This window comes from Hemitrygon akajei, chromosome 7 (assembly GCF_048418815.1).
Source record: "Hemitrygon akajei chromosome 7, sHemAka1.3, whole genome shotgun sequence".
NCBI lineage: Eukaryota > Metazoa > Chordata > Chondrichthyes > Myliobatiformes > Dasyatidae > Hemitrygon > Hemitrygon akajei.
In genome coordinates, this window is record NC_133130.1 from 182,622,279 (window position 1) to 182,635,523 (window position 13,245).

At 43.4% G+C, this 13,245-nt stretch overlaps 1 protein-coding gene across 14 annotated transcripts in view; it reads left to right on the plus strand.

The window, feature by feature from the left end:
- LOC140731261 (dynamin-1) overlaps positions 1-13,245 on the plus strand; it is a 239,995-nt gene that overhangs the window by 131,733 nt on the left and 95,017 nt on the right. For 10 of the 14 annotated variants that reach the window (XM_073052829.1, XM_073052818.1, XM_073052819.1 and 7 more), the window contains exons 12-15: positions 251-321; positions 1,965-2,016; positions 4,704-4,715; positions 7,830-7,943. In XM_073052829.1, coding sequence (XP_072908930.1) covers positions 251-321; positions 1,965-2,016; positions 4,704-4,715; positions 7,830-7,943 — 249 coding nt within the window. The remainder of the gene's footprint in view (positions 1-250; positions 322-1,964; positions 2,017-4,703; positions 4,716-7,829; positions 7,944-13,245) is intronic. The other 4 variants (XM_073052827.1, XM_073052830.1, XM_073052826.1 and 1 more) reach the window with 1 other exon arrangement.

A 13,245-nucleotide genomic window follows, 5' to 3' on the forward strand; every position in this document is an offset into this window, starting at 1 on the left:
GCCTAATAACTCTCTGCATTTGGCCAGCTTGTTGCTCTGGGTCCCAGTTTAGCGCAAGTTGAAAATCTTCCATCTGGGTTTGGACTCAGCAGTTGCTCTAGCTGGGGTTTAGTTGTTTCTGGGGAAATCAGCCTGCAACAGGTTTTGTGATATATGTGCTTTAATTAGTGACCTGTGACCCCAGCACCACGATGTCTCTGTAGCCTTTCCGTTGGGAGTCTATTCGGTAACTATTCTTCTTGTCCTGCAGGTCATGCTGCTGATAGACATTGAGCTGTCCTACATGAACACAAACCATGAGGATTTCATTGGCTTTGCCAAGTAAGTAACCCGTTAGAACATCAGCAGCATAGACTGCAACCAATTAGGTGACCGTGATTTACCTGAGCCTTCCCTATTGAGCTAATGGGTGGAATGTGGCTTCCAGTGTGATGTCATGGTCAGGTGACTCAAAAGGGTGGCTGCTTCCACCCCTGATCCAGACCAGCATAACTGATTCCATTCCTCCATCACTGGTTGCAGGGTTTCCACAAGCCTCAGGACCTTTCAGCAGTAGTGAAACAAATTTGACTCCTGGAATCAGGCTGCAGAAACCCATCAAATCAGGCAGCATCTATGGAGGGGAATAAGCAGTCAACATTTCAGGCTGCAAGCCTGCATCAGGAACCATCAGCCAGGAACATAACTCTTTATTCTCCTCCATAGATACTGCCTGACCTGCTGAGTCCCCTCAACATCTTTATGTGTTGTTCATGATTTCGGCATCCATGATACCTCTTGGGGTCATGGAATCGGAGAGTTACGTAGCATGGAAACAGAGCCTTGGGCCCACTATGTCCGTGCTAAGCATCATGAACCCATCTATACTAATCCACTACTCCCATTTTCCTACACTAAGTTGATTGCTTCCCCTGCCTTGGCAATTCAAATGGATAGTTAAATGTCTTGAGCATCACTGCATTCAACACCCCCCTCAGTTTGTGACTCCTTCCTCTGTGTGCGGGCACTATTTAAAATGCAGTTTCAGTTGCTGAATTTAACTCCAGTTATGGGTATGCAACTTTTCAGGTGCATGTGTGCTTACAAACACAGTTGAATGCATGTACGTCAGTTAGTGTGCGTATGTGTGTATGCCAATGAGAGTGTATATGTGTGACAGTGTGTGTATGTTTGTATGGGTGTGTTTATGAGCAAGATATCCTGTGCAGTTGGGTATGTATATGTCAAAAGCTGGAGGCTGCATGTGCTACAATCCTGCTGCCAGGTTTGATCGGGTAATTTTCCTGTTAATCCAGCCTTATGAACATATTCGTGTCAGTAACTGAGTTTGATCGTATGCACGTCATATAAATATAACGATTCTCCCCCCCAACTGCATCTTTCCCAATAAATTACTTAGCACCTCATGTGTTTTTTCCCTCTGAATAGACTGCACCTCTAATCAAATCGCTACAGACTATTTGTTGAATTGTTTGCCCTGACACATCACCATCCTATTGGTTGTCACTCTGGTGCTTGTGATGATGTTTAGGTTAGGACAAAATCAGACTGAAAAATGATGCTCCTCATGGGTGAAGAGGTTGCAGGTAACCCCCAGATAAAGCAGATGACCCACATAACCCACCCACACAGACTGAACTGAGTGTGTGTGTGTGTGTGTGTGTGTGTGTGTGTGTGTGTGTGTGTGTGTGTGTGTGTGTGTGTGTGTGTGTGTGTGTGTGTGTGTGTGTGTGTGTGTGTGTGTCCTCACACCGTGAACAGCTCCCCTAGTGGAGTGGAGGAATTGTTTGCATGGACTCAGTCAGCTGTATTTAAAGGTAGCCACTCATTTGAGGTGTGACCCTTGCAAAGCTAAACAGGTCACATGAATATTCAGAGAATTTCTCTGTTGTTCATTCTTTTTGTGAGAAATCACTTACTGCAGTAGGTTCTTGTGCTGAAGATGTTTTCTATCTCATTCACAGTGCACAGCCAAGGAGCAGTCAGCTGAGCAAGAAGAAGGCTGCAGGAAACCAGGTATCCACGGGCTACTTGGGAGCGACCGATGAACAAACACGGTTTTCATTGGGCTGCTCAGTACGCTTGGAGGCGGAAGCGCGGCTTTTGGTTGGCACAGATTGAATCCAAGTGCAAGCGTGCCACCAAAGGACCGCTGCTGGACTCCCAGCCGTTACTGGGGGCCTGAAGTGGGGCAGGTCAAGGAGTTTGTGTGTAGGCCATAACATAACGTGGGTTTAACACGTTGTTAAAAAGGGGAATCATTTCACCCCAGTGCTGAATGGAGCCACAAAGAGTCTGAGGCTTGGCAGTCTGGGGGTGAAGGTGGGGATGGTCCTGGCGGTTTGTTGTTCCAGCATATCCTGACATACATTGCACAGTCTCTGCCTGGATGACATTCCGACTGTCACACTACCAACTCTGGCAACCCATTCTCTGTTTTTATTCCAGGTCCCATTGGGAAAGGCAGTGGGGGTGAGAGATAAAATCATCCGTGTATAACACACCTGGCCCTCAGTGTTTGAGATGAACACTGAACGATGGCAGAGCATATCCCATGAAGACCCTTCTACATCTCACTGATCTACAATTCTGTCGACTACAGTGTCTGTCTCTCTGTCTCTCACTCTCTCTCTTTCTCTCTCTCACTCTCCTTTCTCTCTCTCACTCGTTCTCTCTCTCCCTCTTTCTCACTCTCACTCTCTCTCTTTCCCTCCTCTCACACTCCCTCCTCTCTCACTCACTCACTCTTCTCTCTCTCCCTCTCACTCTTTCTCACTCCCCCCTCCCTCTCCACCTCCACCTCACCCTCCCCCTTCCACTTCCCCTCTTCACATACACCCATCCACCTCTCCCCCTCCCACATACATAGGATGTCCACTGCATGAGGCCTGCAAGGGTTAAATTATTAAAGGAGTTTCCATTGCTATTAAATTAAAAGGTTGAGACAGATTTAATGATGATATTTAAAACGTTTGTGAAATTTTTGCTCCTCTTTGCCCCTCTGTCCCTCAAATTCTTTCTCTAACTGCCCTTCTTATTGGCTGTCTGTTAGCCTTTCTGCTTTTCAATCCTCAGTTAGCCTTTGTTCTCTCATCCTTTCCCTGTCTCATACTCCACTCTCTTGCCCCTTTCCCTCTTTTGCTGTTTCTCTGTCTTTCTCTTTCTCTTGCATTTTATCCCACCACCCCATGAGTGATGGCACTCTGCTGTACACTTTGTACAGCTGCCTCGAAGTTTCAGAGGCCTGGGTAAGATCCTGACCCTGTGACCAACTCCACCCCCCCCCCCCACCCCTAACCAGGATATTCTTGTTTCCTCTCACATCCCAAAGATGTATTGGTTGATAGATAAATTGGCAATGTAAACTAACCCATTGGCTAGCTGGTGGGCATGTGAGATGAAATGGAATTGCTTTGAGAGCTAGTGTTGTTGATGGACCAAATGCCCCCTTCTCTGTTATAAGAAAATAGGAAATATCTCTCTGTCTTTATTACCACCACTCTTTCACCCCTTTCCTATCTCTTCCTTCTCTCATGATCTCTCCCCTCCTCTATATTTCTCCCTTCCTCCCTCCCTGGAAGCCCACTGGAAGGAAAAGCCTGGCTGATTTTCCTATTCTCTAGCTCAGAAGGTACTGAAGCCAGTTGCAGGTTGAAGCTGAACATTGGGTCTGCCCTGGTCCACACTGGCTCCATTCCACACTAGACCAAAATGATCCCAGGGTTTTTTTTTTGGAATTTTTCTTCTTGTAGGCAATAATGAGTGCAAAGGTCATGTGAACCCAGATTCCTCCTTATTGGCTGCTTGAGCTTGCTACAGTGTTGCCTGCCTTTCGCACATGCTCTCACTGCCCTGCTGTCATTGGCTGGGCTGCAAGTGGCCCTTCAGTGTGAAAGGGAAGTTCCATTCTTGCAGCGTGAATTTGATCAGCTGGGAGAGTCCATCAACAAAAATCTACACCGCCCACCAGGCAGAACATCCAGAACTGCTTCACTTGCTGGATCATGAACATCGTGTTCACTAAAGTTCACCAAGGACTGGGTGAACAGAGTTTGCTCCTGCCACCAGATCTTGGATGAAGACTTGGACAATTTCTTCAGCTTCCTTCCCCTTTAAGAGTTTTGTTCAACTGCGCTAGTCTTTAATTCTTTTGTTGCTTTTATTGCGACTTTCATTTTTTTTCCTCATCCAGGTAACGTTTGTGATAATGAAGCTCATTCAAGAAAGACATTTTAAAGAAAAAATAATGCAGAGAAGGGCAAAAAAGCTGACAAATTAAAAGCAACCATATTAAATGATTGAAATGTTGTTAAATCTTGACCAGAATTTCAAGTGAAGTCTTTTGAAGTTCTGCATCTTCTTCAAGTTCAAAACTTTTTGAATGTAATTTCAGATCGCCCATTTTATTTTAATGAGCACAAATCTATATTTGCGGCCTAGCTTCCAAAAGTTTCCAAGTTTCCACCGGTCTTAAATACCTGCTATTTTGCAGGCTTAAATCACAACGGCTGTGCGCTTGAATGAGTTGAGACCACCAATACTTAGTTTCTGCTGTTAGTGGATTGTTCTGTAAGCAAATGCCATCCATTTTACTGGTGTAATAATCAGGCTCATTTTATATTCTTCCTTTCTTTATTGAACCTTCTTCCCCTTGCCACTTCTCTGCTTGGCTTCTTTACATCTGCTATGGTTACTCTATGAAGGATGAAATTATGGTGAGTATATCGTTGCCGTGACAACGCAGGTTAAGTGTTGGAACTACATCTGGGTGAGTTGGGCTGTTCAAATTTGAGGTGAGCCATCGACATACATGGGAATATTTTGGGTTTGATTGGGAATTCCCAAGGATTTATGCAATTGACCAGATCTCCAGGTCACATGAAACTTGGGGCTCCAATTGGTGAGTGTCTGTCTTAAGTCGAGAAGCTTTGTCTGCGCCAGTCAGATCATGGGGCTTCAAAGCCTCAGGATCAATGCTTGGGAGAAATTTCCAGACATGCTCTATCAGCTGATTCACCTCCAATTTCTCAGTGTTCCTTGGAATAGATATTCACTCCAAATTTCCCTTGTATTCCCAAATCCATTCACTTCCTTTCACTTCCCAAGATCACATCACTGTGTAAATTGAAGTTAAAAGTCAACAAGGGAAGACTGACTCCATAAATAGGCAAGGTTATGCCAGATGGTGCATACTTGAGGTCCTGAGATGTGAATCTTGGAATTGAAAGATGAAGAGAGTGAGGGACTTGAGTAGTTCCCACTTTCACAAATTACCGGCAGTTAGTACAAAGTCATCAAAAATTCCTAGCATGTTAGGAAGAAAAAATGAGGCAGAGATGTTTCAGTCAAGTAGAATGTTAGGAATAAATTATGGTTTATATAGCATGTTCACTGTTATTTAAATACATCAGGCTTTCAAGGGTTAAGTTATGTGAAGAGTTCCTGCAAATTTTGCTTTGGATTTAGAAGGTTGAAGCAGATGTAATGATAATGTTTGAAGTGATGGTGGAATATGTTGGCCTCAATAAAGAGGAACTAATCCCTCTTCTGAGGGAGTGGGGCCATTCTGGATTGAAGTTGGAAGGACTGGCAGATGGATACTCTTCAAGTAAATGTTGAGGTTGGTGGAAATCCTCTGAAGTTTTCAAAATTCAGTATTTTGTTTAAGGAAGGGTAATAGGGAGCAAGCATGGAGGTTAGACACTGACTAGCTCTGATATACATACAGCACAGAGCATTATAGCATAGTAAAGGCCTTTCGTCCCACAATGTTAGCCAACCTTTTAACCTACTCTAAGATCAATTTAACCCTTCCCTCCCACATAGCCCTCCATTTATCGATCCTCATTCTGTTGAATGATTGGACTAGAGGAGTGGCTTCCATCACTTCCCAAGTGCTTGAAAGATGCTTGGATGGAGATGTTTTTGGTCAATTCCTTGATGGTACCATCACATATAGAAACATAGAAAAACATACAGCACAATACAGGCCCTTCGATCCACAAAGCTGTGCCGAACACCTTAGAACTACCTGGGCTTTACCCAGAGCCCTCTGTTTTTCTAAGCTCCATGTAGCCATCCAGGAGTCTCTTAAAAGACCCTATCATTTCTGCCTCCACCACCGTTGCTGGCAGCACTCACCATTCTCTGCGTAAAAAACTTACCCCTGACATCTCCCCTGTACCTACTTCCAAGCATCTTAAAACTATGCCCTCTCATGCTAGTCATTTCAGCCCTGGGGAAAAGCTTCGGACTATCCACACGATTGATACCTGTCAAAAACATATACTGAACAATTTCTTAAACAGGAGGTGGGAAGACTAATTGGATGTTGATGAATAAGTCCCAGAGTAAAACCCTGTCTTCAGCCACCTCTCCCTCTCTCTCTCTCTCGCTGACTCATCCTCCACTTTTACAATCTCCAAGGTGTTAATCTGAGGTTGGAAGTTAATCTAGGAGATGGTGGAAGATTAAACTGGCCAGTCCATTAGTAGTGAGTTTATCAGTACTGATGCATTTCACTGAGTGAAGTTAAGCAGTAATCTCACTGGTTTACTCCACTCTGTATCGTACAGTAACGCTAGTTTGATTGCTGCATGTTGCCAGGCTGTTTGCAGGGAATAAAAATAATTGAGTGCAGTTTGGTGATGCTTGTGAAGGAGAAGCATCTGAAGCACATAATATCCAAATCACAGAAGCCCATTTTTGATTGACCCTGCTCATACCTTTAAAGAAGAGTTGGTGCGTCCCAGCACTGTTGTCGCATCTGTCCCTGACAGAACCCAGATGTACATCCGCTTGACCATAACTCTGTGTGTTTAGTTACGTAGCTTGAGCTGTTAGTCTCTGGCTCTCACCCCTTCCTTCTGTTGCATGTTGCTGGGTTTTTTTCCTGTTTTAGCTTCTGTATTTCATGAATCTGACCCCCTTGATGCCTTGTGTCTCCATGCAGAGTGGTTTTGTTGTTTTCTGAAGGTTGAGCCAAAATTCAGTTTTAAACAAGGACAGAAACGGAGGAATGGGTTCATTATCTTGACAATGACTATAATCTGTGGCATCCGGATGAGGCTCTTTGACTCCCACTGGAAATGGCAGTGGAATAGAGAGTGGGGCTCTTGTATGGTGGGACTGGTGGGAATTGTGGGGGTTAGGAGGCCTCTATTCTTCTGTTGCACATTCTGATCCAATATTCAATTCATATGGCCGGTTTTGCTGTGTTCCATATGGAGTTTTGTAATTCTGTCTCCTATTGATGTGAGCTTGATGACTGCTCCTTTAAAGTACAATTTCTCTTCCTTTTTTGCGAACCATTCTCTGCCCTCCCTGCTATTGTGGGTCCATTGCCAAAGTACTCTCCTGGTGGAAAAGTGCACTGCAATAACTGGTACATTTCCATCATAAAAAGTAAACATACCGATGTACATTTTTGTTAGCATCCAACAACAGAAAGTTAAGTGGGACGTAGAATCTGGGGAGATACTTTCTAATTCCCCCACCTCTCCATTGGGCTCATATTCCACTTCGCAATATGGCGCACAATGTATGTTTGAGGGGGAGACGTTAATCTGGGAACAATTGAAAGTGCTGGTTTTTGCTGGAGCTCCACTCTCATGATTGATCTTGGCATCGAAATAATGGATTCTAACCTCTTAATAATCTCTCTGTTTTCCGACATGTAGAAAATACTGTAATGATTTCCATATAACTTTGCTGTAACACATTTAGATCTGCAAAAGAAGATGTACGTGAATCCAACCTGTGCGTTAACTGTGAGCACTGAGTTCCGAGTATGTTTCTTGTGCATTTATTTTTGCTTGTGTTTGTTTCAGGTGATCAGGAAAGGGTGGCTGACCATCAATAATATTGGCATCATGAAAGGAGGATCCAAGGAATACTGGTTCGTGCTTACGGCTGAGAATCTATCCTGGTACAAGGATGATGAGGTCAGTTCATCGTTTGCTTTACCGATGCCAGGAATGCAAAATTGCTCTTTTTCTTTGGGTGGTGAGCAAAGGCTCATTGCGGAAGAACCCACCAAGGTGGGAATGAGTAGGAGAGGTTGGAAAAAATATTGATGCCACTTTAAGAGATGGTGGGAAGGACTGAAGTAAGTGTTAGGGCTTTGAAATCAGTGGGTAAAGAACGACATGCGATGTAGCAAGTCTAGCTGCCAATAGTCTGGTTGAAAGTTGGAAAGATAAGGAGAGGAATTTCAGAGGCACCACAGTCAACGTAGGCAGTAGGTGTGAAGAACTGAAGCTCAGAATGGAAAGCAGATCAACCGGTCACATTTCTTTTAGACTTTTTCTAGAATTGAGAACTCAGTGCAGGATGTCGAGTAGTTGTAGGGATTCATAAACATGAGAAAGTCTGCAGATGCTGGAACACACACACAGAATGCTGATGGAACTCAGCAGGTTAAGCATCATCTTTGGAAATGAATAGATAGCTGATGTTTTGCACCAAGGCCCTTCTTCAGGACTGAGAAGGAAGGGAGAAGATGCCAGAATAAAAAGGTGGGGGGAGCGGAAGGAGATAGGCGATAGGTGAAGCCTGGTAGGTGGCAGAAGTCAAGGGCAAGAGAGGAAGGAATCTGAGAGGAGAGGAGAGTGGACCATAGGAGAAAGGGAATGAGGAGAGGATCCAAGAGGAAGTAATAGTCAGGTGGACTAGAGGAAGAGTGATTGTAAGGATTTATGCTTTTATGGAGTATTAAGAGGAAAAAAAATTGAGATATAAATGAAAGCCAGTTTCTTTTAGCTGATTTGCTGTCACCTATTTTACATTTGTTACTGACATATGACACACTTATGTCTAGCCCATTGTTCTCCTGCCTACACTCACACCTGACAGGGCAACCTAGAAAACTCTCAAGGGTGGACATGGCCTTCTGTGACAACTCAGAGATTATCTGGAACTTCATATTTCATGAGGAAATGAGGAGTTACATTGATCACAGTGGCTTATTGTAGAGATGGGTGGATCCAACGTTCCCCCATTCACGTCGGGGAGGAACATACTGTAGGAGAAAGTTCCTAATGAAAGGGATTACAAAAGCAGGGGCACAAATTTTATTCTGGAGAGAAACCTGCGTCTCAATATCACCAAGACCAAGGAGATGGTGGTGGACTTTAGGAGATCTAGGCCTCATATGGAGCCAGTGATCATTAATGGAGAATGTGTGGAGCAGGTTAAGACCTACAAGTATCTGGGAGTACAGTTAGACGAGAAGCTAGACTGGACTGCCAACACAGATGCCTTGTGCAGGAAGGCACAGAGTTGACTGTACTTCCTTAGAAGGGTGGCGTCATTCAATGTCTGTAGTGAGATGCTGAAGATGTTCTATAGGTCAGTTGTGGAGAGCGCCCTCTTCTTTGTGGTGGCGTGTTGGGGAGGAAGCATTAAGAAGAGGGACGCCTCACGTCTTAATAAGCTGGTAAGGAAGGCGGGCTCTGTCATGGGCAAAGTACTGGAGAGTTTAACATCGGTAGCTGAGCGAAGGGCGCTGAGTAGGCTACGGTCAATTATGGAAAACTCTGAACATCCTCTACATAGCACCATCCAGAGACAGAGAAGCAGTTTCAGTGACAGGTTACTGTCGATGCAATGCTCCTCAGACAGGATGAAGAGGTCAATACTCCCCAATGCCATTAGGCTTTACAATTCAACCGCCAGGACTTAAGAACTTTTTAAAAGCTATTATTAATGCTTTTTGAGATAGTGATTTAGATGCATATCATATTTTTTACTGAGTTAAGCATTGTATGTAATTAGTTTTGCTACAACAAGTGTATGGGACATTGGAAAAAAGTTGAATTTCCCCATGGGGATGAATAAAGTATCTATCTATCTATCTATCTATCTATCTAAATGACTCTTCACCAGAGAACTTAGTCATAGGTATTTTATATGGTGCATTCTCCACCAATTTGAAGTTGAGTAGTTTGTCAAACCAGGATAACCTTTGGCTGAGGCAAGAGACCAACCAAAGGCATTCCAGTGTAATTTGTCTGGCATTGTACATCTACTTTTATACAGGTAAGGAGACAAGTGTGTGGAAGTAACTGGAAGGGCTGAGTAAATATAGGCACTTGTTCAGACCTCACTTAAACTTTATTGTGAGGTGATCGGGAGGCTTTGCTGAACTCTCCACCAGGGAGGAAAGGTCAGAGGGCATATGCTGGAAAAAGAAACGTGATAAGCAATGCTTTCTATCCTATACCATCCTGTATTAATAAATACCCTTTTGTCCATCTCTCTATAGTTGTGGAATCTTACATTATTAATACTGTCTAACAATAACAATTATTCTTGAGTTCACTGCTTGTCTGCTAAATCTTATTTCCTGTGATCATGTTTTGGAGACAATGCTGACTCAGCTTTTCTCTATTATAAATGTCACATTTGGAATGGAGTCTGCCTGTGTAAACTTGCCCCCTGGGTTAATTTCCCACAGCTGCCTATGAGGAGTTTCTTCCTTCTCCCTGTGACTGCGTGGGTTTCCTCCTGGTGCTCCAGTTTCCTCCCACAGTCCAAAAGCATACACCAGTTCATGGGTTAATTGGTCATTGTAAATTGTACTGTGAGTCGGCTAGGTTTAGATAGACACTTTATTGATCCCAAAGGAAATTACAGTGTCACAGTAGCATTGCAAGTGCACAGATATACAAATATTAGAAGGGAGGTAAGAATAAAAAATAAGTTACCTCAAACAGTCCAACAGGAGAGGCCATCACTTCCTTGGCAATAGGTTAACTCATTATAGAGCCTAATGGCCGAGGGTAAGAATGACCTCATATAGCGCTCTTTGGAGCAGCACAGTTGTCTTAGTCTAATTTTTCTCCTATATCTTATGGTCTTATGGAATGCTGCTTGCATCCTGCCAGGAATCCATAGAAGTCGTTGTGGTGTTGTGGCAAAATGGCTTTGCTACCCAGTGTGAGCAAGCTTTTCTCTCAGCTGGATGTCTACAAATCTGAAGACCAGCTCCTCTGATTAGTCAGTGTTTTAAAGCGCAGCAGAACAGAAGCAGCAAGAAGTGCTGCAGAATCAGAGGTCAGGACTTGTTGGCATCTCAGTTTGTCCAAGTAACTGGGAAATCACCAGTAGTTCAAGCTGACAATAAGGGTGTCTCCCATGCACCATGCAGTCACCTTCCATTCACAAAACCTGTAACATCATTACTCTACTTTTCTGTTCTTCTTTCTACCTCTCATGCCATTGTATGTTCCTCCTTATGCTTGGCCATCCAACATTTTCAGGTTGGTTTTGAACAGCTCTACAGAACTGAACCAATTCTGTCTCTTCCCTGCATACCATAAATAATCCCATCTCTGACCGTCAATTTCATTAACTTTGAGAAACTGTGGTTATCCACTAATCATTCTAGTACCATTACAGAAGATTTCTGCAGCTCTGGTGATAGGCAACTGTTCATTTCTAGGCAGTGTGTAGTATACTTATGATGAATACATTGCGTTCCCCAGAATCAGGTTGCTTGGCTTTATGCCAAGGTGCAATTCACTCTTAAGACCAATTCGTACAACAGCACCTTTTCTTTCTTCTTCTTCTGACACAGACAGCCGGATATGTCGTGTGAACTCTTCCCTCTTCTTTAGACTGTGTGCTTGACTGGAACTCCAGCAGGATTGGGGTGTCTTTATTTGCTCCCTCAAGCACCATCTCCTGCTGTATGACACAACACAATATGTCTCAATATATACTAACTCAAGCTAAGAGGGATTTCATCTCATGTACGTTATTCAGATTCAGCCGTGCCATCTAAGTTTCAGTGTTTCATCAGCGAAAAGCTCTTATTAAGTTACAGGAAAATAGCCAGTAATTCAGACCAACCCTAAGCTTAGGGTGTCAAGATAGTTTCCTCCAAAAGGCCAGAATACTGAAACTTTCCAGAGTAAATATAGCAGCAACAACAGAGAGAGAGAGCATCTGGTTGCACAATAAACTTCAGGAAACAGAATAGTCTTAAAACAACTCAGAATGTACCCAACCATTACTATAGATAACATATTACAGCGGAAATGAGGATAGCAGTTAAAATCCACTCCGAACATAAGAGAATAAGAATTGGCCCTGGAGTATATCATGCAACACCTTAAGCCTTCTTGGCCCTTTCATAAAATCATGACTACTCACAAGCCCCAAATCCACTTTTCCACCCAAGCCTCATAACTATAGAATTTCTTTGAGAATACAGCTGTAGATATTTGAGGGAAAATGTAAACTAGGAGGAAGACAGAATATACTGGCAAGAAGCCAATAGAAAATGAAGACTAAATTTTGAGTCAGGCATTTGGAACTTGAGAATGGTTTAATCCTTTATTAAAGGTGTGGCCTGAGTTGAGCTCCACCAGCAACTTTCCTTAGCATCCAGCGTTTGGCTTGTGCACCATCTAAAATATTCAGGTTCTGATTATCTGACTTTGGCTAGCCATTCTTGTTTTCCATGGGCAATGGCCGATGTCCCACTGGGCAAACAATGTCCTGGATTGCTGGTCCCATGACTAAAACATTGTTTGGTCACTGAGATCTTGGCTGAGACTTAATGCAGATAAATCTTTCAGAACATTTGCTGGAAATGAAGTTTGTTTCAGGTTGGATTTCATTTCCTCAAAGTTCTTCAGTTAACAGACGAATTCTGAAAAAGTGCATTTTTGGGAAGCTATACCAGGCCAGTGAATGTCAGGCCTTAGGCAGTTACTGGACTCTCAGTACAAACACTCAGTAACCACTTTATAAGGTACACCCTCTCATTAATGCAAATATCTAATCAGCCAATCATGTCGCAGCAACTCAATGCATTAAAGCATGCAGATGTGGTCACGAGGTTCAGTTGTTGTTCAGAACCAAAATCAGAATGGAGATGAAATGCGATCTAAGTGACTGATGGTGGGATGATTGTTGGTGCCAGACAGGGTGGTTTGAGTATCTTGGAAACTGTTGACCTGCAGGGATTTTCATGCAAAACAATCTCTAGAGTTTATAGAGAATGGTATGAAAAACCAAAAAAACATCCAGTGAGCAGCAGTTCTGTGGGCAAAAATGCCTTGTTATTGAGAGAGGTCTGAGGAGAATGGCCAGACTGGTTAAAGCTGACAGGAAGTTGACAGTAAGTCAAATAACCATGCATTATACCAGTGGTGTTCAGAAGAGCATCTCTTAACACACAACATGTCGAACCGTGAAGTGGATGGGCTATAGCAGCAGAAGACCATGAACATATAC